The sequence below is a fragment of the Lissotriton helveticus genome, chromosome 10 (assembly GCF_964261635.1).
Source record: "Lissotriton helveticus chromosome 10, aLisHel1.1, whole genome shotgun sequence".
Taxonomy (NCBI): domain Eukaryota; kingdom Metazoa; phylum Chordata; class Amphibia; order Caudata; family Salamandridae; genus Lissotriton; species Lissotriton helveticus.
In genome coordinates this window covers 896,758,446-896,784,382 of record NC_136071.1, presented here as the reverse complement: position 1 = coordinate 896,784,382, position 25,937 = coordinate 896,758,446, and the positions used below count along the sequence as shown (strand labels likewise).

The 25,937-nt window shown below is 40.3% G+C and overlaps 1 protein-coding gene across 1 annotated transcript in view; it reads left to right on the top strand.

The window, feature by feature from the left end:
• EGFR (epidermal growth factor receptor) overlaps positions 1 to 25,937 on the top strand; it is a 503,676-nt gene that overhangs the window by 394,688 nt on the left and 83,051 nt on the right. Inside the window, exons 14-15 of the mRNA XM_078663539.1 lie at positions 8,468 to 8,558; positions 22,040 to 22,197. Coding sequence (XP_078519665.1) covers positions 8,468 to 8,558; positions 22,040 to 22,197 — 249 coding nt within the window. The remainder of the gene's footprint in view (positions 1 to 8,467; positions 8,559 to 22,039; positions 22,198 to 25,937) is intronic.

Here is a 25,937-nt window from a genome sequence, read left to right as displayed (position 1 = left end):
GAAATTGCAAATAAAAAATAAATAGAAAAATATAAATTTAAAAAATATAGGACAGGGTCCTGTATTATGTAGAGTCAAAGGTAGTCCACAATGGTGTTAGGCTGCCTGCAGCGGACTAGGCAAAGCCTTACAGACAAACCATACTGCACTTAAGGCCTAATTACAATGTCGGGCAAACTAAAGTCCTGCCGACACCGTCTCGGTCCTGGGACAAACCAACCTCTGGTCGGCGGTCCCGACTACCTAATTAGGATGCGACTGGACACTGTTCTATCGCATTCCTACATTTCCCTATAGGAGCATGCATTACGGCCGTAAACTGTACTGGGTTGCTGTTCACCCCTGCACCCCGTGGCAGGCACCTCAATGCACCTACGGGAGGCGCACACAAAAGGGGACCCTGCTGGGGGCCCCCAAACACACTTTCTGACATTATTTCCATGTCAGACAGGACGGCATAGAAACATGCCGGAAACCGTGCATAGTAATCCCTAGGGCGGAATGACTCACCCTTTGGGATTATTAGCCGGTTCCTACTGGCAAATGGACTCCTTGAGCCCGTCAGAGTCCAGCCGGAATGACCAGCCGGTTTCAGTTCCAACCAGAATTGAAACCGAAGATGGGAACAGAAGGTCGGAGGCTTTCCGACCTCCATCCTAATCGCTCCCTCTGTCTTTAGCCATGTGCAGTGGAGGTTGGCTGACTGCAGTAAGTTCGGGCAGTGGGGTACCCACCCATGAAGCAGCGATAGCGCCGATATAGTCAGGTTAGTCCTTCCATAGGGAAGGAATATTTTTGTTTTCTTAATAACTTTGGTACCATCCACTTTAGCTCCTTCTGATTTCCCATTGTAATTCCCATAGGAAAGCTTGCTCTCTGATACAGAAAATAGTAGCTGAATAGATTTACACAAAGTTTGGAAAAACTTTAGAATTCTACTCAGAACGCTGAATTCTTCTTATTTGGGAAAAATCTGTTCTGTAGTTTTGAGAAATTAGCAATAAAAAGGCTGCTTATATGGCCACGAAGAGGTTAAACACCACAAAAAGTTATCTGAACCTTTTGTGACCAGATATACTTTGATTGATCAATTTAATCCTGATTAGTTGGACACATCAACAGTATGTTATGGCAGCTATTACAGGATTCGGGATATAGTCTCTGCATCTCGAAAATAAATGCAAAAAACACATTGTGGGGGCAATGTGAGGATACCCTGACCCCCAAGTGTGAGGTCCGCCCTCCCCCTATCCCCCTTCCTCGATTGGCTGGCTTCATCATGGACAGCATATCGTGTCAGCCATTACAGGACTCAGGGACATGGACCTCATTGAAATGCATTGTAGTGAAAGTGTGTTTCTTCACATATGGAGGCTGACAGCAGATTTTTATCATAATGCAAATCATTTGATGGTGGTACCATTCTAACTTTATTAATTATGGTGTGTTCTAATGTGATATTACCCTGTGGAAAATGCTTATCCTCTGCTAGGATTTGCATGTATGCCGGAGATAAAAAGTTTTCTCTCAGGATTTTCTCATAGAGGCTATGGACGTTGCTACAGAAGCTAAAATGAAAACACATTTTCTATATCTTCACACTATCTTCCAAAGCCATATGAGAATAACGTCTGATATAAAAAACAGTAAAACATGCACTTCCAACAATAAGAGCATCCTGCCAGTTGATTCCCCAGTGTTTTCTGTGATGTTTTGTCACAGTGTTCTAATGAACTGGAGTGAAAACATTCTGTATTTAAGACAAAAGTGTGTCATACCTGTAGGCTATTTTGATGGAATCAAAGTAATAAAAGTGAAAGCATTTCCTGCAGAGAATACTGCAGTAATTGCATAAACCTAAAATGAGGACACAGTTCATATACATTCTCAAATATCTTCTTCTTCAATGTCGAAAGAAAGAAATCTGTTATGCTAAGTGATACACATACTTCCAACACCAGCAGCAGCCTTTTAGTTGATTTTATGGCAAAGAATGGAGGCCAATATTATGCATTTAAGTCTTTATTGCCACACACAAAGCAGCAACCACTAGAACAATAACGTTAAGAATTAGAACTTAACCAAGATCTAATATATATGAGACACAAACAATCAGCCATCTTCCTTCTTTGTTGCTGCTCAAACATCAGATAAATACACTTGTTAACTTAATCTTTCACACATGTGAAATGGTAGATGGTTTTAATAATTATGAAATTATCAATAGCAAAGCCAAAACATGGTAGTGCTGGGCACGTCCATTGGTTGACGCGGCCCCGCCCACTTGATTAAACTGCCTCACCGTGGCGGAATTGCCGCTGTGGTTAAGCGAATAATAGGTTTAGAATCATAATTCATTAATTAATTATAATGTGCATAAAGGTGAGAATTAAACTGCTTTATGGTTTGGAGTTTTATAAATAAAATGCTTATAAGCGATAATTTTTTCCAAAGGTTTGTACTGAGACACGGTATCTTTACGGGTAACGTTTAAGGAGACGCAATATACGTATTGTAATCACATTACAGTTACCACTTAAGAAACACAATGTTTTTTCTGTTACCGCTTTAATGAGCAGCAGTAATTAGGCCAAGAAAAGGGGTCCTGTGAGAAGTATTTGAATTATTTTATATCAAAATATTTTTTCACTTTAACTAGTGTAGAATAATGCAGTCGAGTAAATTGTTAAGCTGACATGAGCTGGGTTTTCAAAACTCAGCCACGTTAGCGTTCACAGGGAAAGAGCCTGTCTCTCTGTAGCACAGGCGGCAGTGTGAGCTGTGTCCAGAGAGCTTACAATGTTGTAAAGGCAGTGCGTGTGCCAGCTCGAGTCGTTTTAGATCAAACTGAGTTCAGACAACAACTGGGGATTCAAGTTACTGTATGCTTAGCGCATATCTAGATAGAATGGCAGGCTGCTTGTGCCATTCAAAAACACTAGAAATAAATTAAGAAAGGGGGATATTTTAAAGTAGAGCAGAAGATATTTAAGCCTTACCTCATCACTGCTGCGGGATGTTTGGTAGTTTTGACAAGTTAGGTTTTCCGTAGCAGTGTGAGGAGTTTCAGCGGCCATTTTGAAATGGGATGCCTCAGCTAAGTATTACAGTAATAAGGGCGGCAATATTTTGGGGAAATAAAAATATGTTTTTCTTTTCAGTTAGGCACACTGTTATCAGTCAGTGTCAAGGATCAGCTATTTGTGGAGGTGTGTTTTGGGTTCTGTGGTATGAAAAGTGAATAATATAATTTTGGAGGAAAAATATTAAGTTTTATAAAGATGTAGATGGATACTCTTGAGGAGATGAGTTTAGATGAGAAAGTTTTGGCTTTGCGTTGACAAAGCTGTCTCAGGGTTATCCTCTCACTTAGAAAAAAAGATTTATGAATGTGTGGAAAGAATGCTTCTTAAGATTAGGAGTAGGGAGCCTCGTACAGGGTAGGAATATTTTTGGACTGTGGAGTAGGTAGAGTTGAAGGTGTCAGGTCCTAATACCGTCATAAGGCCACACAAAAAAGAAAGCATGTGGAAAGTAGAGATATGGCTAAAATGAATAAGGACTGTGAAGCAACTCAAGCTAAGAGGAACTAGCCAACCCATTTGGAGTTGAATGAGAGAGTGGCAGTAAAGGCAAAAATAGGGAATCACAGAGCGATTGCTTGTGATGAGATGTCATCAAGTGGAGATGTGGGGATAAGTTGTTCCTCAGAGTTTGAGGATTCTGAGGTAGAGAATTTAGATGTGAAAAAAGGAAAGAAGGATCTGACTAAAAAACAATAGAGGTTGCTTAATCCATTGGGAGAAAGCATGTTTATTCCACATTTGATTCAGAACCCTCTGTCCCCTCAATGGACTTCTACGGAGTATGTTGCGCAATATGTGGGTGAGAAATGCCTAAAGATGTATGCAATAGATTGCATTCAGAGTGTCCAAAACCTTTGTTGGAACAACAAAATTGCATATACCACTAAGTTGGATGCAATGTTCTTGCCCGTCTTGAATAGGTCTGGTAGGGATCCAAGAAGGGGGTTAAACAAATGATCAAAAGCGTTCAAGGATAAGCTTCTAAATGTTTTTGGACCCATGACAAATATTTTTGACATATGTAAAGATTCATATGCGAATGGGGTAAAGTTGAATGTTAAAGAGCTGAGGCAATGGGTGCACAGGGTAGTTTGCCTTCTGGGCAACGCAAATGCAGCGTTGTGTGAGAGGAGGAAGAGTATCTTCATGAAGATTAAATCTAAACATGCAGAGTTCGCAAATAAGAGGCTGATGTGCAGGCCAAGGGTCTTTTGTTTGGAGAGGAATTTGTGAAGGACATCGCCAAATATGTTGGTGCTTATAATTCTATACAAAAAGTGCAGAGAGATATACGCAATGTTGTTGGCAGGGCTGGGGGAGCACGCGGTCGGCCGAGGATACGGGATCACAAGAACATCATTCTTGGGACGCTTCAGACCCTCCAGTGGGTATTACTACTGGGGGTTTAATCCCCACCGACAAAGAGGAAGAGGAAGCTCCTCCAGGGGCATACGAAGGGCTAGGGAAGCGCAACGTATGTTTAGAAAAAGGCCCTTTATATGCCCCATTAAAGTTGGGCTGCAGACTCACTCACTTTGTTGGACATTAGAGGGATATAACATCAGGTCAATGGGTGTATCAGACAGTGCAAGGTTACAAAATAGAGTTTGCAGAGGATCCAGAGTAGGGGAATTTCCCAAGACCATTAAGATTTACAGAAGATTGGACAAAACTGGTAGTGAGGTTGACGCATGAATCACTTTTCTCAGTTATGGAGAGAGTCTCAATGATAACCCAGAGCATATCTGATTTCCATTACCATCCTCGTAGAAGGTTTGAGACCACTAATGAACCTAATAAATGTGAACAATTGTGTTCAATGCAATCATTTCTAGATGGAGGGAATTCATTTGCTAAGAGATATTTTGAGAAAGAGAGACTAGTTGACTCGTCTGGATGTCAAAGATGCCTACTTAATGATTCCTATTTGTCAGAAAGACAGGAATTATCTAAAGTTTCAATGGAAAGAGAAGATGTGGAGGTTCACCTGTCTCCCATTCAGATTGACATCAGCACCATTGTGAGTCACCAATTTGAGGAGACCAGTGATGGCATGGTTGAGATCAAGAGATCTGCGTCTTATTGTTTACTTGGATGATGTTTTAATAACAGCAGAGTCAGGAGAGTTAGCTTTAGAACAGACAGAATTGGCAGTCTTTATTCTAGTGGATTTGGGATTTGTGGTGAACAGTGGCAAGTCTTATCTGGTACCAAGTCAGTAAATACAATGTTTAGGTTTCCAGACACAGACATTGGACTCTGTGTTGGAGTTACCAGCAGAGAAGTTGAAAAGGATTTCCAGGGAGATAAGGAAGGTTTTGGACAGCAGTTTTATATCTCTAAGGCAGTTGGTGAGAATGCTGGGTTTAATTCGGCATTACTTCAGGTCCAGCTCCACTTCATTATTGAGTTCTGTAGAGATTAAAGGCTGAACATCTCAGGAGGGGACTGAAGTATTCCCAAGCAATTCAGTTGAGTTTGGAAGGAAGGGAGGACTTGGAATGGTGGCAGAAGAATATGGTTGCATGGAAGAGCAATTTTTGGTGTGGTTCTGGATGTAGTGATAGAATCAGATTCAAGTCTTCAAGGCTGAGGAGCAAGATGTGGTCTGAAAACAACAGGAGAGGCACGTCCGGAGAAGGAGATGCATATAAATTATCTAGAACTTGTTAGCAGGGTCGTTTGCAGTGAAGAGTTTTGTAAGGGACAGTGTGAAGTGTTGTCTGTTGTTGAGAATGGACAAAGTGTCAGTGGTAAGGTATGAGAATCGGTTGGGAGGTCCACGGTTGAGGGCACTGGCAAAATTGGCAAGCAACTTTTGTCATTTTTGCCTAGGTCAGAACCTTATATTTCGGGCACAGCATATTCTGGTGCTCAGCAATTGCATATAAGATTGGAATTCAAGAAGTGAGGGAGACTTGAGCAATTGGATGTGGAACAGGGAGGTGTTCAGAGCGCTGGTGATGACATGGGGACGTTTTCAAAGTATCCTTTTGAAAGCAGATTGAATGCACAACTGCCAAATGTTTACCATTGGAAACAGGATCTGGAGGGGTGTGCAGTGGATGTTTTTCTGCAGGTTTAGGGTCAGGGACGCAATTATTAGTTTTCCCCTTTCTCATTAATTCAGAGAGTATTAACAAAGAGGAGAGGGGAGCAGGCAAATCTGTTGCTGATAGTTCAGTTTTGACCGACACTGATGTGATGAGCTCACTGGTGGATGATCCAGTACTTCTAACAGGTTGTGTGAGATTATTAGTGAATCCAGAAGGAGAATGTCACAAATTGGTTCTGAATGGTCAGATGCAGCTGATGGCATGGATGATTTCAGGCAAATATGGCAAGTGTCAAGATTATCGTCTGAGGCTTCTAAACTCATCAAATGATCTTGGGCTCAAGGGACCACAAAGGCATACGGACTGACATGGAAAAGGTAGGTTTGTTGGAGTAGTGGAAGGGATTTGGATCCAATATCAGCAACTTACTCAGCCTCATAAAAGGAATTTGCTCTTCAAAGAGTATTCTAAAAATAACTTTCTTAATTTTATATTTTAGAAGTGTAATTGGTTTGGTCATGGTTTGGCCAAACTTGAGTGGTGTCAGGAACTTCAGGCTGGCAGCACGGTTTGGGTATAGTAGAAGGATATTTCTTTTAATGGAAGCTGTTACAATATCTTCAGTGCCTTTTATTGTCCTCATGCATACTTTTTTATGTAGAGTGTTGTGTGCTAAAATATTTAATAGTATAATCATGCCTCCTCATTATATTGGAGTGCTGTGAGGCTCCCCGAAGCTCCACGTGAAGGTGGAAACGTGCAGGGAAGAGATTGATCCATTTGGGACTCTCTGAGGCATCAGAACCCCCTGTGTCTTAAGAATCTTCGAGTATTAGTATGAGTAGATGAGGTTACAAAGAGGAGGTCTCTGTCTTTATCTTCAATATGTCAAGAATGATCAAATGATCGATTTGTTGATTGCTTCTAAGAGAAAAGAGGGCCCGTGAAGCATGAATCACTTTTCTCAGTTATGGAGAGAGCCTCAATGAGACCCAAAGCATATCTGATTTCCATTACCATCCCTGTAGAAAGTTTGGCCAATACTGACAGAAGAATAGTTGTCCATGGAGATGTTGATGGAAGAGTACATTCTTTAGTTCCTTGCTATTAATCAAAGGATTGTGCAGCAGAAGTAGTTGATGAGGTAGGGTAAATTTAAGGACAGTGTTTCAACATCTAGGTTAAGCTTACTATGAGGTGCACAGTGAATTTCTTGTGGGCGCAGAGGGTTTATGATTTATACAATCTTGGTGTTGAAGCCCATTTTGCCCATTGAGGCTCATGTAGAACACAGGCAGTTACTGCCAGTGGCAATTGCTTTAGATTTTCATATGACAGATGGGTACATTCAAGTAGTGTGCATATTGCTGTGTATGTTGGATTACTGTGAAAGGAGGAACCAATAGCACTTTTAAATCAGTAGCCAGATTCATGTATTCAGACATGAAGGTGTTTGTTTTGACCTTGAATATTTTGTTTTTTGACTCCTTCCTCATGATCTACAGATTGCCAAAGCCAAAATCAATTGTTCGACATTTCTTTCTTGTTTTTCTATGACTCTTTTTTAAGGGTGGTTAAGTACAATGGTGCTTTTAGTTGTATGGGGCTATATGTGTGGTATTGGGTTGTAGAAGTGTGTAATTCATGTCTTCCTTGACCAATATTTATGTTTTTGTCCAATTTTGTCAAACTACTCTGTTTTCATTTTGGTGATTGTTTTTGCCCAGTGCTTTGGAGTTCATGTAACTAGTTGGTATGAAACTTTCAGAACTGAGTCGGAAGGTGATTAATGGGTGATTCGGCCAGTAATTGACTTCTGACAGTTAGGATTGTGGTTCTTTGCAATGCTGAAGTTCAGGTGGGATTGATACTCTGATTAGTGGAAATATTTAGGGCATACTGCAGAAAATATGTGCACATACAGAATTTTACCGCTTTTACAGTACATGCCCTATAGATACAAAATGCCATTCCAATGGTAAGCGAGGAGAGCTGTTTAAGACAATGCACAATAGATGACTCTTTTATTGAGAATGGTTTAATAGTGATTACAGAAACAAAATAAAGTTTAACTATATTTCAGAACTAAAGTTTAATTTGTATGACTGTTCCACTAACAGATAAAAGTATAAACCCCCATGGCAGAGACAACGATTAAGGTGATAATGTTGGAGGTGTAAGTAAACAGTTTACAAGTTTCATAGTTTTTCTCTTATCTCACCCTAGTAATTGCTACTCTCTTGTCGCATTGTATAAAAATAATCACTATTGTATTTTCATTGATACATATTTATGTACATTCTGTTCTCATATTTATCACTGTAGGGTGCCGAGGGAATACGTTAAAGACTTGAAGTGTTTTCAATGCCATCCGGAATGCCTAATTCAGAACACAACTACGACTTGCACTGGACCGGTAAGAGTATAACAGACATTACAAATTTGTTAGAGAGCACTGTAGAATAAATAAGTAAAGGTTCTACATACTTTATTTTCCTAGTTGATCATGCACTCTGTGTGATCAACTTAAAATGGATACAATGAGCATACTCTATATTGCATCAGGAAACGCTTTTCCGGTGTGCCCCTCACAAACGTTCATATATATATATATTTATGAATGTAGTGTATTGCATGCGCCATATGCATGTGCTGTCCTCTCCACAGATTGAGGCAGACACCAAATTATTGCTCCAAGTTGGGATTATTTGAAGTTTATTTCCAACATGTTAGCCATAATACGTTTTTGCCGTCACATGTGGCATTAATCACATGAAATATGTCTCCAATTTTTCTTTTTTTCTTTATAATTAGTGCAGCACCATAGATACTAACCAAATACTCATCATAGACATTGAGGACAGACTAGCATTGAATTTCTGCAAACTGGAAAAACATGCTTATACTTCAATTATATATTTATTCATTTCAAATAATTCAATACAAAATTTATGGTCAAATTGTGATTTCATCAAATAAAAATTTAGTTTAAAGTGAATTTCAATATTATGTCGTCCAACCTCTTTCCAAAATTTCACATATCTCATCCCAGCCCAAAAAAAAAACTGAGCCCAAGTGGGCAAACCTGAGTATATTGGTTTTATGTCTATATTGGTTAATCAATACTTTAGCAATTAAACTACAAATGAGCATATTGCACATAGGAACTAAAACAAAACCCAGGCTAAAAAGAGATAAAGGGAAGGAAAGAAATACTCTTGTCGCTGAAAATAATATCAATAATGCCATTTGATACTCGACATAAAGCCAGCCTTGGTGAGACCACAGACTTGCCTGAATAATTACGGACACATGAATAAATCTTTGTCAGCATTTAAGCCACTTTCTGCTCTGTATCTAGGGCCAGGATGTACCATGTCTCCAGTTGCCTCAAGCATACATAGGGACGTAGAGCTTTACTACTCCTCACTCCACATATACTTACCTTGATGATATGTTGATTTTGTTGAACTGATATTCATACAGGTCGATATTTAAACTTTAACACTGTAGTGTGACATCAATAAAGGGGTCCTGATATATTACCACAATAGATACAGAATAGCTGAGACATGGCATGCAAAAAAGGATTTAACCGTGAGTCCCCGGACACTCAGAGTTGCTCTAACTTTCTGTAAGAATTACAAAAACCCCAGGGATTCCATAAAAGCAAGCAAGCGTCCGCCCAGATTAATCCATTAGTTTGTATTTTTCTTTCTTCTCTTTTCCATTAGTGTCTAGTGACTGCCCAACATTCTGTGGGACATAGTTATCTTCCAAAGATACAAATAATAATGCAAAGAGTGTGCCCTTCTTCCTAATTTCAAAGAGATTAGATTTTCAAAAATAGCAGTCAAATTTCAGCTAATGGATCCACACAAACAAGCACTGGCAATGCCAGTAAGTCTTGCATTTCCGAGAGCTAGATCTTATGGAGCTGTAAATGCCATTGTCTTTTACCCATGTGTTTTGGTGTGCATCACATTAGTTACCAGCAATGCGGTATTAATGTGTGTGCATCACGGGATATTGTACAGCACATGCTGTGTGAATAAGTGATGCAAAGTAAGTTTACAATTCGTGTAAATTAGTTGCACTCAAAGAAATTTTGTCCCATCAGATGTGCATGCTGAGTGCTTGCTACTTAATACAGAGACTGAATGCAGTTCAAAGATCTGGTCTACCACAATATGAACACTATGCACAGCATCAGGAATGGACCATTAGCCGGCACCACGTATAGATACTGAAGACGCAAGAGGGCTACTACAACATGCTCATGTAACTGGCATTTGATTAGGATTGTTACCTTCAATGTGCAAAAGATGATCCTCTAAATATACGCTAGATGTGTCTACATTCCAGTATTGCACTTTTTCTTTTACTCTGAAGTGGCAAATGGATGCTGGGCAGCGCATCTTGTGGCCGTCAATCACGGTACGTATGGTGCCCTGACGATCCCGGGTATACTATGGACAGCTGGCTCCTTCCGGGAGGAAATTATAATAGGGCACTCTATTCAAATCCTAACCACTATCTACTGACGGGCTCAACTAAGCCCTCAGTCCACACTTGGCATGCCGCCACTAAAACCCTAGGGTGGGGGCAGAAACTTAGGTTGGGAACCCCCTTATGGGACTCCGAAAAGCTGGGTAATCTATGGAAGTTGAAGGGACTTGATAGGTGGGAACTCATTGGGATCTTGCGAATTAAAGATATGTGGGAGAAGGGCGAAGTGAAGACATTTGCCTCTCTACAACAACAACATGAACTAGTTGACACAGAGTGCTTTCGATACACGCAGATAGGTCACGTGCTGCAATCACACCTCCCCAGGGGCTCCTCCCCCCTGAATACTCCCTGTTGGAAGATAGATTACTGGATGGTCACCTACCTGAGAAACCATCTCATTAACTTATAAGAAATTGATTAATAATATGGCGGATCGGATCCCCTCCAGCCACTACGGCAAAAGTGGGTAAGGGATGGTTCAGAACTGGACGATGAAGAATGGCAGGAGGTGGTATCTTCCCCTAGAGTGGTGGCAATCTCAGCTAGGCTCTGGTTAGTGCAGATGAAAATTCTCCATAGGGTGTACATTACGGGGCCCCGTCTGCTACAAATGGGGGGGCTGAGGGAGGAAAATGTAGGCGAGGGTGCGGCTAAGAAGGCACAATCATAAACATTATATGGTTATGCGAACACCTACAATCATATTGGCGGCAAGTACATGACATACTAAGTGATGTACTCACATTAGTCCTTCGCCCAGAAGCACGTAGATGCCTCCTGAATACATGGGAGCCTATTGATCTGAATAGTTCCCAAACACAGTGGGCTATATTTGGAGTAATGTTGGCAAAGAGGAATATTGTTCAAATGTTGGGAGCGGCGCAACCACCCCCAGTAGAAGCCTGGGAAAAGGACCTTGACTGGTGCATGTATAGAGAAAAGACTGTTTACATGGCCCGGGTTTGCACTAACAAATGGTCCCGAATTTGGATCCCGTGGAACTCTTACCGAGGGGATATCTGTAGCCCACCACATAGCATTGATCAGGATGATTCCCCTACCCTGTAACTTGTCCTTGCAGACTAATGTTTGCTAAGATGTGTTACTCGTTGTCTGTGTATGAATGTAATGATTCCTCTGTTCTGTATATCTTATGGCGAGAATGTTAATGAAAAGATTTTTTTTTTAAAAATCACAGATGACCAATGAATCGTAATAGCACCTCAGCACTGCAAAAGTATAGACTTCTATTGTGTGTGCAAATACCTGACACTGCTGATTCTTGAATGATTATAGCACACATGAAAGAAGTGCTGAATTACATATCATTAGCTCGTAAACTTCATATCTACATCACAATACATCTGCACATAGTGCCAACCTGGAAATCATCATAGGCACGCACATACTTCACAAATACACACACAGCGGCGACCTGCAGATGCTTGTGGCATGTTGCTGACTTCGCACTGATTCATGGGTCTAATAATCGAACTGCCCATTGTTTAGGAAATGGCAGGAAGGACAGCTTTCGTCCAGCATAAACAGCTCATCTTGCACTTGCAAGTGCGATCAAGGGGACTGTAAACAAAAGGGATGGGGAAAAACTGTTGCTGTCTTGGGCAAATTCTCTTGAATGGACGTTTTCTGCAAGGACCATCATAATTAGGAAGGGTGTAGAGGAGGTACAATCTATAAGTTCATAGTAAGAACAGGAAAATATGCATGGACAGTACAAAAATGCACACTGGTGCAGTCCACCTCAAACCGAGGGCACATTGCGCTCAGATTATGAGGAACAGCACTGAAGGCACTAGCAGGAATGCAGGTTCTGTCACACACTGCCCTGAAGATAAATGCTGCAGAGATCATGTACAAGCAGTGCCCTCCTGCCTCCGATAGCTGAGTTACAATACATCATAAGGTACGCTAGTTACTCACTGTACCCTCAGCAAACAGTATCAGGACAGAACACTTAAGGGGGGCACTGTGTTAGCCCACATTGTTCCCTGGCATGTCTGCCATAAGTGCTGGGGAGTCAAAAATCAAGCAGAGGATCATTGTACAAAGAAACAGTGGTTACCTGGTCCTAATCTTGGCTCACGAGCAAGCTTCATGGTGGCAGCACAGCATGTAGGAAGATGTAGTGTAACTTAGCGAGTGCAAGTCACATTCGGTGCTGCTGAAGGACAGGTTAGTAACCCCTGGCTAAAGGGGCGTAGCCCTTTGCTCCTATTTTAGTGCCCGTTAGTGTTAATTCCAAGGCTGCCCCTTTACCCCATGTCATTTAATAAATGAATGCCTCATGCAAGTTCCTTCCTGCCTGCAGCCCGCTACATAAATAAATAATTACCTCATACACGTGGATCATGAAGCCTCTGAGAGAATGGGAAATTGGTAATTTGCAGACAACAGCGATGTAGGTTACATCCCACTAGGCCAAAAGTGTGACCAGAGACAATTGCCTACTGCATTGTGAGGGGGAGGGGAGGCAGGAAAAGCCACCGTCCTCTGCTCCATTCTGCCGCAGACCTGATCAACGTAAAAAATAGTTCCCCAAAACAACACATAAAACAGATGTGTAAGGTTAGAAGTATTCGGGCAGTGCTCAGTGGGAGTAAACAATAGACAAAAAGGTGGCACAAAGAGGGCAAATAAGCCATTAGCAAGCAAGCATTTTTGAAAGAGTATCGAAGGGGTGAATAAAAAAAACTGTTAGCCCACAGGCTGAATATAGCATGTCCCGAGAATCAGCGCATGCGCCTGCCTAGGCTCGGCCTAACCAAGGAGAGCTGTGATTTAGTATATAAAAAAACTATCAAATTTGAAACATGGAAGGACTAGAATGAAAAAAGTTACATATTAATAAATAGTTTTCAGCCTTGAAAAGGTATAGGATAAAGTAGAGATATACATTTTAGCTGGTGTACTATGAGAAATGTCCTATGAAATGTGAATAAACAAAATCACATCGAAAACTTGACAGTAATAGCTAGCTAAAGTGAATTAATTATAGATAACACACTTTTGCTTGATTGCTTCCTCCATTCAGTTTCATTGAAAAACACATTCAATTCATCCATCAGTTTATATAAGTAATGATTCAGTGAACGCTGATTCTCCTCAGACTATGACAGCTGTTATTGATATATATATATATCATTCATTTCATTGATGATTTATTCCTTATATGGAATGGCCCCAAGGAGGAATTTCTGACCTACATGGAAATTTTGAATGAGAACGAGATTGGGTTGAAATTCACTCATAACATAAGTACAAAGGAAGTTGTATTCTTGGATACAAAGGTCTATGTCCATAAAGGTAAATTGGAAACGACTGTCTACAGAAAAACAACCGCTACGAACAGCATGCTACACGGACAAAGTTTTCATCCTGAGGTATTAAAAAAGAATATACCGTATGGCGAATTTATCAGGATGAAGAGGAATTGTTCCAATCAGATTGAGATGAACAAGAAATTCAAGGAAACTGCCAAAAGATTCAGTAATAGAGGATATAGAAAATGTGATATAGACCGAGGAGAATTAAGAGCGAGGAAAAATGATCGAATTGAGACATTGATACCGCAGAAAGAAAGAAAAACTGAAAATGACCAAAAGGAACCAATCAGAATGATATTGACCTACTCAAAAGAAAGTCAAAAAATACGCAAAACGCTACAGAAATATTGGCATGTCTTGCAAAAAGATCCCGATATAGGAAAAGACCTGGGCCAGTTTCCTAAAATGACATTTAGAAAGGCACCATCATTACATGATAAACTGGTCAACAGCCACTTTGAGGAAAAGAAAAAGACCAAAAATTGGCTGGATGAGAAGCGCCATGGATTCACAAAATGCATGCAATGCAAAGCTTGTAAGGTGGGACGAAACCTGTCCAAAATACAGGATTCGAAAGGCAAAACCTTTACAGTAGAAAGCAAAATCACATGTAAGACAACACATGTGGTATACTTATTGCAATGCTATTGTGGAAAAAGGTATATCGGGAGTACCATCTGTCCCTTACATAAAAGGATTTTGGAACACATCCGGGCCATATAAAATCATGACTCAAGCTATGCTATGGCCAAACACATGTTAACACATGCCAAAGAGAAAAAGACTTGGAAGGACATTACATATTCGGGACTAGCAACAATTCCTGTAAAAGAAAGAGGGGGAAATAGACTGATGACTCTACGCAGATTAGAGTCAAGACTAATCATTCGATTCAAGACTAAAATTCTTGGAGGACTAAATGGCGATGAAGAACTTTATGTGCACCTTTAATGAATTCCTACCCGAACAGACAATCTGAACGGGAATTAGAAAGAGGAAGGTCAAACATGTGGAAGATACAAATATGTTTTTTGAATGAGGGCACTTAGTCCCTATATAACCCAGCATTGCGCAGCACTTATAACTGTATAGCCCATTGTAGATTATACAAAGAAAATTGTATAAAATTAGTACTTACTAAATGTATCTCACTTAGAGATCACATATCAAAGGGGTGTATAAGCGCAAAATAATATGTCTTATTTGTACATGCACATACTGACCAATAGTAGTAAGAAATTGCTAACAAACTGTGCTTTTGCCGAGATTGAGTAAATATGAAAAGAAAAATAACTACCAGAACCATAATGCATCATGACAATGCTAGTATGAATCTCCTGGTAAAGATAATTGTAAAAAATACCAGAAGCACAATGCATCATTGAAATGCAAGTATAAATAAGGAAAGTAAAAAGGGACAAATGTTTTAAACCGTGAGCAAGATCGAAAGATTGAAACGCGTTGGTTGGCATTAAAACCTGCTTAAAAAAGTATCCTGGTGGAGTGCGAGTTTTATTTTGCTTGGTGAATAATTAATGACAGGGAACGCCCGTCCCTGACTCTCGCATCAGCTGTGTAAAGTGTGCCCTCGGTAACGGGCTTACATTGGTGACAAGAATATATATATATATATATGTATATATATATGCAAATTCAAACAACGAATGTCATGCGCTCTCAGGCAGAAAGACAGCAGGGATCCGATTAGCAAGAAGCAGTTTTAATACACAACGCGTTTCACCAAAAAGGCTTGTTCACGTGCAGCTACACACAAGGACATCCACCATTAAATAAAGTTCTCATTATACAATTCAATGATAAACATAAAGGTCGGACTACCAGAAAATGCATGTCAGACATCTTAGAGTGGTATATGGAACAGGATTATTTTCTGTGCAATAATACAAAACATATAAACCCAAATGGTTGCTCGTATTTGTTATACGCAGGCTTCCCACGTGAATAATATTCTGCAAACAATTCTCATGGAACCAATTGGCAAACCAATATTAATAGCATCTGATTAGAGTCACTATAGCGGGCTGACATATTGGAACAGTCAAAATGCACGATTGATAGTTAAAAGCCCCGAGGTGCTGACCTATCATAGGTTCACCCAGCAGTGAAACATGAGGTTTGAAGAATAAATCATGTTGGCAAATTTAGCGAGAGATGAAAATGTTTTCGTGGTGTGTGCTCACACTATTTCAATACAAATATTGGCTCGTGAGAGCGGGATGAACAGTTGTGCAAATTCTAACAGCAGTATTCCTGTCTCATGCAGAAATTATTTTTCTCAAACATAATTGCGTTGTTAGATGGTAGCGCATGAGAACAGTCGCCCCGTGCGGCATGTGCTGTCTGTAAGATATGTAACAGACTTACTGACGGTGTAAGAACACCGATGTGGGCATAAATTAATAAGCACAAATCACCAAGCAGCCAAAAAGAAACCACACATTCCTGCATAGTGCAAGAGTATAGATGACATAATTCTTATCTCATGTAACTTGAAAATACCAATTCAAGAGCAAATGTACCAAAACACACATTAATTCATGGTGCAAGAACAAAAGCAAAAATGGCAAGGTTCAATATTGTAAATTGTCATATGGCTAAAGGTGGCAAATCAAGAACAAATATGTACCAATGATAAATCTCATAATGAGAAGCCAGTGACAGGATAAAGCTGTCCAATAAAGTCAAATTGCCATGTGAGGCGTGGGCTTTCATGCTGGGGAAATTGCAAAACCGGGAAGGTCTGACCTTAGAGGTTGGTGTCTCAGAGTGTGAGTTGGCCAAGAGCAGTGATTCCTGGAGTGCAAAGGTTGGGTGCGCCCGTGCAGGTGCAATCCAGTGATGGGCCCCCTCCTTTCCTCCTGTGGAAAACAACAAAATAAAATAAAACGTGAGTTAGAAAAGTTCGCACAAGTAGAAAATAAATAATGTGACAAAATGCAAAACTTGAAAATACAAAACTTAAAAAATTACAATGTCAGAAAAGGAAGTATACATGATGAGAGAATGATTAAAGCAGATCACAAATACTGTTCAATATGGATTATTCTCTTAAATGAATTGCCAATTCCTCATCAATGTTGAGACCTCCCGGGAATCTGGTCTGAAATTCAATTATCAGTTTAGACTCGCGTTGTCTCAGATTGAGTAATCTGTCACCCCCTCTCGGATGTCTGGGGACCTGTTCCAATATAAAGTAATTTAAATCAGCAGTATTGGAAAAATGTTGCTGTTCGAAATGACGTGCCACCGGGTATTTCGGGTCTCTGTTCGTAATGGCCCTGAGATGTTCCAAGATTCTTTTTTTGGCAGCACAGCTTGTGCTGCCAATATACCAAAGTTTGCAGGAGCATTCAATGGCATATATAACAAAGGTGGTACTGCAGGTAAAGAAAGAGGTCAAGTTTTTGGTAATGTTGTTATATTCCACAGATCCTCTATATTTACTGTGTTTGCAGGCTTTGCAATGGCCGCAAGGATAGAAACCTACTAGGCCATGATCTGTATCTTTCTTGCTATATTGGGTGATATCGTTTCTGACCACTAAATCCCGTATGTTCTTACCTCTCTTGTAAGTGATCATGGGTCGATCTGGGATGGTATTACCTAAAACAGAATCGGTTTTAAGGATCCCCCAATTTTTTGCAAGGAGTTTTTTAACTTGTTGAGATTCAGAACTGAAAGTCAGGATGAGTCTGGTCGAATCCTCATTTTCAGTGGTATCGGGGACTTGATTATTACCCAGTGTCTTTGATCTTTCTATTTTCTCTGCTCTTTCTTTAGCTTTTTTGAGAACCCAACTTGGATAACCTCTGCTTTTAAACCTGTTCATAATGGTTTCCTGCTCCCTGAGAAAAGAATCGTCGGTGTTACAATTACGTTTCGCCCTCAGAAGTTCTCCATAGGGGATGCTCCATTTTAGAGCTTCTGGGTGACTACTTAAAGCATGCAACACGCTGTTCCCAGCTGTTGCTTTGCGATGCAGTGAAGTGCAGATTTTTAGTTCTTTGATCTCTAATTTGACATCCAAAAATTCAGTTTGGCTGTCGTTAATGCTGCCTGAAAGGAAGATATTGTAACTGTTACAGTTCAGTTTACTGATGAAGTCTTGTGCTTCAACTTTAGTACCTTTCCAGACAATGAAAAGATCGTCAATGTAGCGTAGCCACACGACGACCTTCTCAAAGTCCTCCCTCAATGTGGCACTGTCATGGATTTCCTGCTCCCAGTAACCCATGAATAGATTCGCTAGACTGGGAGCAAAGCAAGAACCCATGGCAGTACCACTGATTTGCCTGTAGAGGGCGCCGTCAAAGGAAAAAATGTTGTTAGTCAGGCAGAAAAACATCATCTCCATTATCATTTTTGAATGTTCACGATAACACAGAGGTCTAGTTTTAAGAAAATGTTCACAGGCTTCGATACCATGTTGGTGGTTGATAATGGTGTACAAAGATTGAACATCTAGTACAATAAACATGAATTCAGATTCCCATACTATAGTTTCGATCCGACAAAGAAAGTCTTTCGTATCTTTTATATAGCTGGGTAATTGGATAACATAGTCTCGAAGGAAATGGTCCACATATTTCGAAATGTTTTCACTAATGCTCCCTATAGAGGACACTATAGGGCGTCCAGGTGGATCAGAAGCATTTTTGTGGAGTTTAGGTAGTAAGTATAAGATGGGTAGCTTAGGGAAGTCTTTTTTTAGATAGCGATATTCTTCCCAGACAAGGAGCCCCTTGTCTTTCCATGTTTCCAGCTTTTCCCAGATATCAGTAATGCTCGTGTTGTAAGCATCAATTTTCACTGGAATGTAAAACTTGGTATCACTGAGTTGTTTCATTGCCTCACGAATATAGTTCTCACGATCCAGGACAACAATGTTTCCACCTTTGTCAGCAGGGCGGATAACTATATTAGTGTCATCATAGAGGGCTTTGAGTGCTTTTCTTTGGGAAAAAGTTAGATTATTTCTAAACCCCCGCTTCCGTTTGGATTTACTTTGTTTCCTTAGACTGAGCAGCCCTCAGGTTACTGGGAGCAGGAAATCCATGACAGTGCCACATTGAGGGAGGACTTTGAGAAGGTCGTCGTGTGGCTACGCTACATTGACGATCTTTTCATTGTCTGGAAAGGTACTAAAGTTGAAGCACAAGACTTCATCAGTAAACTGAACTGTAACAGTTACAATATCTTCCTTTCAGGCAGCATTAACGACAGCCAAACTGAATTTTTGGATGTCAAATTAGAGATCAAAGAACTAAAAATCTGCACTTCACTGCATCGCAAAGCAACAGCTGGGAACAGCGTGTTGCATGCTTTAAGTAGTCACCCAGAAGCTCTAAAATGGAGCATCCCCTATGGAGAACTTCTGAGGGCGAAACGTAATTGTAACACCGATGATTCTTTTCTCAGGGAGCAGGAAACCATTATGAACAGGTTTAAAAGCAGAGGTTATCCAAGTTGGGTTCTCAAAAAAGCTAAAGAAAGAGCAGAGAAAATAGAAAGATCAAAGACACTGGGTAATAATCAAGTCCCCGATACCACTGAAAATGAGGATTCGACCAGACTCATCCTGACTTTCAGTTCTGAATCTCAACAAGTTAAAAAACTCCTTGCAAAAAATTGGGGGATCCTTAAAACCGATTCTGTTTTAGGTAATACCATCCCAGATCGACCCATGATCACTTACAAGAGAGGTAAGAACATACGGGATTTAGTGGTCAGAAACGATATCACCCAATATAGCAAGAAAGATACAGATCATGGCCTAGTAGGTTTCTATCCTTGCGGCCATTGCAAAGCCTGCAAACACAGTAAATATAGAGGATCTGTGGAATATAACAACATTACCAAAAACTTGACCTCTTTCTTTACCTGCAGTACCACCTTTGTTATATATGCCATTGAATGCTCCTGCAAACTTTGGTATATTGGCAGCACAAGCTGTGCTGCCAAAAAAAGAATCTTGGAACATCTCAGGGCCATTACGAACAGAGACCCGAAATACCCGGTGGCACGTCATTTCGAACAACAACATTTTTCCAATACTGCTGATTTAAATTACTTTATATTGGAACAGGTCCCCAGACATCCGAGAGGGGGTGACAGATTACTCAATCTGAGACAACGCGAGTCTAAACTGATAATTGAATTTCAGACCAGATTCCCGGGAGGTCTCAACATTGATGAGGAATTGGCAATTCATTTAAGAGAATAATCCATATTGAACAGTATTTGTGATCTGCTTTAATCATTCTCTCATCATGTATACTTCCTTTTCTGACATTGTAATTTTTTAAGTTTTGTATTTTCAAGTTTTGCATTTTGTCACATTATTTATTTTCTACTTGTGCGAACTTTTCTAACTCACGTTTTATTTTATTTTGTTGTTTTCCACAGGAGGAAAGGAGGGGGCCCATCACTGGATTGCACCTGCACGGGCGCACCCAACCTTTGCACTCCAGGAATCACTGCTCTTGGCCAACTCACACTCTGAGACACCAACCTCTAAGGTCAGACCTTCCCAGTTTTGCAATTTCCCCAGCATGAAAGCCCACGCCTCACATGGCAATTTGACTTTATTGGACAGCTTTATCCTGTCACTGGCTTCTCATTATGAGATTTATCATTGGTACATATTTGTTCTTGATTTGCCACCTTTAGCCATATGACAATTTACAATATTGAACCTTGCCATTTTTGCTTTTGTTCTTGCACCATGAATTAATGTGTGTTTTGGTACATTTGCTCTTGAATTGGTATTTTCAAGTTACATGAGATAAGAATTATGTCATCTATACTCTTGCACTATGCAGGAATGTGTGGTTTCTTTTTGGCTGCTTGGTGATTTGTGCTTATTAATTTATGCCCACATCGGTGTTCTTACACCGTCAGTAAGTCTGTTACATATCTTACAGACAGCACATGCCGCACGGGGCGACTGTTCTCATGCGCTACCATCTAACAACGCAATTATGTTTGAGAAAAATAATTTCTGCATGAGACAGGAATACTGCTGTTAGAATTTGCACAACTGTTCATCCCGCTCTCACGAGCCAATATTTGTATTGAAATAGTGTGAGCACACACCACGAAAACATTTTCATCTCTCGCTAAATTTGCCAACATGATTTATTCTTCAAACCTCATGTTTCACTGCTGGGTGAACCTATGATAGGTCAGCACCTCGGGGCTTTTAACTATCAATCGTGCATTTTGACTGTTCCAATATGTCAGCCCGCTATAGTGACTCTAATCAGATGCTATTAATATTGGTTTGCCAATTGGTTCCATGAGAATTGTTTGCAGAATATTATTCACGTGGGAAGCCTGCGTATAACAAATACGAGCAACCATTTGGGTTTATATGTTTTGTATTATTGCACAGAAAATAATCCTGTTCCATATACCACTCCAAGATGTCTGACATGCATTTTCTGGTAGTCCGACCTTTATGTTTATCATTGAATTGTATAATGAGAACTTTATTTAATGGTGGATGTCCTTGTGTGTAGCTGCACGTGAACAAGCCTTTTTGGTGAAACGCGTTGTGTATTAAAACTGCTTCTTGCTAATCGGATCCCTGCTGTCTTTCTGCCTGAGAGCGCATGACATTCGTTGTTTGAATTTGCATATTATTGACCCGGACTGCTTCGCCGGGATCTGCGCCAACTTCCATTAGGGTTCCAGTACTCCGGAAGAAGCGTCTCTTTCTTTACATGTATATATATATATATATATATATATATATATATATATATATATATATATATATATATATATAATATATATTAGACGCACTTAAGTTGTGAACACTTTATTTAACAATCCTATTAAAACATTGAATAGCGGGAAGTGCATATGCTGACAATATAATTTTTTATCATTAAATAATATGAAGTGAGAAAATTGTGGGTTCCAATAATTGGGTAAAATAAATTGAATTCCTTCTGCAAAAAAAACAAATAGTTGTGTCCATTTCTGCCTTCAATCATGTTCCGTGTTTTTTTTTTAGGGTCCGGATAATTGTTTGGCCTGTGCCCATTATAAGGATGGACCTCATTGTGTAAAATCCTGCCCAAGTGGAATAATGGGAGAGAATGACACATACATTTGGAAATATGCAGATGAGAACAAAGTTTGCCAGCTGTGTCATATGAATTGCACTGAAGGGTGAGTACAATAGTAAAAATGTGAGTAAGCAGATGTGATTTTTTACAAAAACACACTTAGTTTAACACTGCTTCAGAACAAACTTTCCAGATCTCTATGTAAGAATAGGCTTGAAGTCAAATTGAAGATTGTTCTGTATGACTGTTGCATGTATTTTTAAACTTCCAAGCCTTAGTTTGTTTTTCATTAAGGTTGGGAGGCAGATGGAGTATTTTGTAGGGTAGGCTGCCCAATCTGAAGTTTTTCAGTACTATGTTGTAAACCACTATATGCTGTTAGGTAGTCGAAAATTCCATGCTCAGCTATTGGGGAAAAGCCTCAGTGTGAAGTACCAACTGCACAGGGATAAGAACAACTTTTGGGATTTGCACAATGATTGTATTTTCCCATCTATTTGGGACTTCACACATGCTTATACTGTAGTTCTGAATAAATCAGGTGGAGAAAGGTGTACTGAGGAATTAAAGTTAGTATTGGGGCAGCTGAATTTCTGGGCGACGCGGGCTTGCGGCAAAAGGTTATATTTCAGCAAAAAGCTGAATGTGGGTGCTAACTCATCTAGAGGGAGTTTAAAAGCTTGCTTTCTGGAAAGGATATCCAAGTTGGGACATCAAATTTCAGGGTTAAAGAGCATTGACAGTGTCTTTTTTAGGGGTTGAATTCAAGCATGGCCAAAATCATTCAGGTACTAATCACTGAGAGATGTTTCAGAAATCTGCCTCTCGTGATATGCTAAATTAAACTAAGCATCAGCAGTGTATTAGTGTATGGAAGTACCACAGCAAGCTACAAGATCCCTTAACGGATACATGTAAACATTTGATATTTGAATGTTTAGGGCAGATGCTATGAGTGTAAATGGATTGGGAGGGAGCAACAGATTATCAGACTTGCTTAGGAAGGTGTTGTAGTAGTGCCCTGGGCAATCATGTATGGGGTGTAAGGTATACTTTAAATGGTTGTGCCTCCTATGGCTAAGGATACCAATGTGAATGAAGCCTGCCTGGGAACAGTATTACACTATATTTATGGGTTGAGTTCCATCGCCTTTTTGTGTTCTGTTACATGTGTTGGAATAAGTGCCCTTTTGGCACCAGCATGACAAAGAAGTAGGGTGGCAGTATGGAGAACAAGGTCTCTAAGGAGGAGGATATTGCAACTGTTGGTGGTGATTAAGTCAACTATGTTGAGTGAGTATGTGGGGGTCCAGTGGAATCCATGAATGGCACCAGGCTGTGTACTGCATATTCCTGAGATGGTACAGGTGATGGGTATTGCTATTATGTTGTTAATGTGTACCCTTAGTGCAGGTACCTACCTGGGTGTAGGCTTGTGGCCTTTAGTGATAGTGATCAAGTGAATGCCAAATTGTGGACAGATTGTATTGTAGGTTATGTGCTTGTGTGAGCACCTACTCAGACATGGTTGCATCGTTTTGTTAGGGGCACAGCTCATTCAGTGTAACACATGGTTCAGGCCACTACAGGAAGAGTTCACTCATTGAGACATGAGCACATGTTCACTTTCAATGTGGTATTGGTCCGTAAACAGCAGAGATGAGAGATCACTACAAATCATTAATTTGTCTTTGCAGCAGTGGCACAAATTATTGGAAAGCATCATTAGAAAGTACAGAGACAGTTGGCTACTGCATGTAGCTACTCTAGATGGTGCCATATGGTCTTATAGGGGCTCCCTGAGACAGACACTCCTCTGCCGTTACTTTGGCCATGCTGACCTGTTCTTGAGTTAGGTACATGTTGGGGCTTCTTGAATGTCAAGCAGAGAACCTGCTCAAGGTCCGTGATACACTGAAAAAGATAACATTGTGGATTTCTCTACAAATGTATCTTTTTTCTTCTTTCACACTGAGAGTCATATGGGCCTGACTGGGAAGTAGGTTCAGAGAAGGAAGCAGTAAGGGGTTGTTGTAACAGGCTGGGAGAAAGTGGATTGCAAACTAGATCGAGGTGATGCCTCTCAGGTGGATGGAGCAGGGTCTGCTAAAGCATCCTGCTGCTATGTCATAACAGCTCCCCCTTGTTGCTTTCTCTGGGATATTACTCTTAACATATGACGACATCCTGATGATATTAGTTTGGAAATTTAAGGATCAGCCACCAGCCTCTCACTTCACTTCCATCTGAAGCTGTCCCTTCTACTCTGCCTGGCTTCTCATGTTTTTTATTCAGAGTGCCAGCAGGTAAAACCCTGATGAAAATATTTTAAGAAACGTTACTGCTATTCTTTTGCTGGGATCTTAGCTGATCTAAAGATTGTAAATAGAAATGACATATGTGAATGTTTTGCGATCACTGGTTCTCTCTGAAAGCATTTACCGGCAACCATTCAGCTAAGCCAGGAACTCATCACTGGCTATCAGCAAGTTGCCCATGAGACAGAAAATACATTTTGTAGTGTTGACTGCATTAAGTGATGTGTGAAGTCGGGATTCAAGTCATAAATGGTGCACTGAATAAAGAAGTCGTATGTGTTCATAAAAAGATAATTAGACTGTTTCAAAGATAATGCATATAAACTTTAAGATGCTGAAACTGCTGAGACCTTTTGATTTTACTAAAATTATAAGTATAATAAATTTCCTTTTTAGGGGCTTTCAGCCAGCCTTCTTCATACATTGGTTTGTTATTGTGCCATTCAAATTTTCCTTCCACCGACTAACACATGGGGCAGTTCACTTTAATCATTGCTAACTTCACCTTGAATCATGGCTTTTTGAGAGGAATGCTTTCAGCACTCCATGCTAGAGCATGTGTGCTTTACTTGCTCCTCCAGTAAGCCACTCTCATGATAGTTTACTTTTATCACCACTGGTTATTCCCCTCACCTACAGCCTATGCTTTGCCGCCTACTCAGTTGAGCTACACTTTCCCTATCCAGAGTGCCTGCCCCTTTCCTTTGACCCACATGGACAGTTCTCTTCACTTGTCGCCGGTGCTATCTTGTCTCTTCTGCCAGAGTGCCAGAGGGAAAATCTTTCCTACAAAAGGAAAGTCTGTGTTGGGATTCAAATTCTTCAAGGCACGTGTTTTTTAGCAATCACTCTATTCACTGAGGTGTGATTGAACATAATGGTAGGTAGTCACTTAAAATGTGTTTACTGTTGGGCAAGAGCCTTTCCTTGAATGTCTGCTGGACTGTGTTCCTCCCCGATCACCTTTTGCTTTCCTTTCCCTTTCGCTCACTTCACTTCACTTGCATTTGAAGCTGTCCCTTCTACTATCTGGACCGCTCCTTTTTATGCCAGCAGGTAACATCCTTATCAAAACATTTTTAGAAGTTACTGCTATGCTTTTGCTAGGAGCTTAGCTGAACTCAAGATTGTTAATAGAAATTACATGTACATGTGTTTTTGTGGCCACTGGTTCTCTCATAGAGCATTCACTGACAACCATCCAGCTAAGCTGGGTACTCAACATTGGCTATCATCAATTTTTCCGTGAAAAACAGCTAACACATCTTCAGCTGGTCAAGTAGTATCCAAAATATTTTGCAAGCTCTATCAGTAATTCCTTAAGAACTAGGTTTGCAGAATGTGTCATCTGTGCCATGAAGTTGGTGTAGGAAGATATTCTGTAAACCCAACCCTCATTTTTAGGACGAGTATCAGAGACCTGTTGTATACACTTTATGGGCTTACATCCCGCCTATTGCTTTTTAATTTGTTACATGGATTGTCCTTCCAAAATGCTTGCTTGCTATTGGTGAATCCTTCCTCT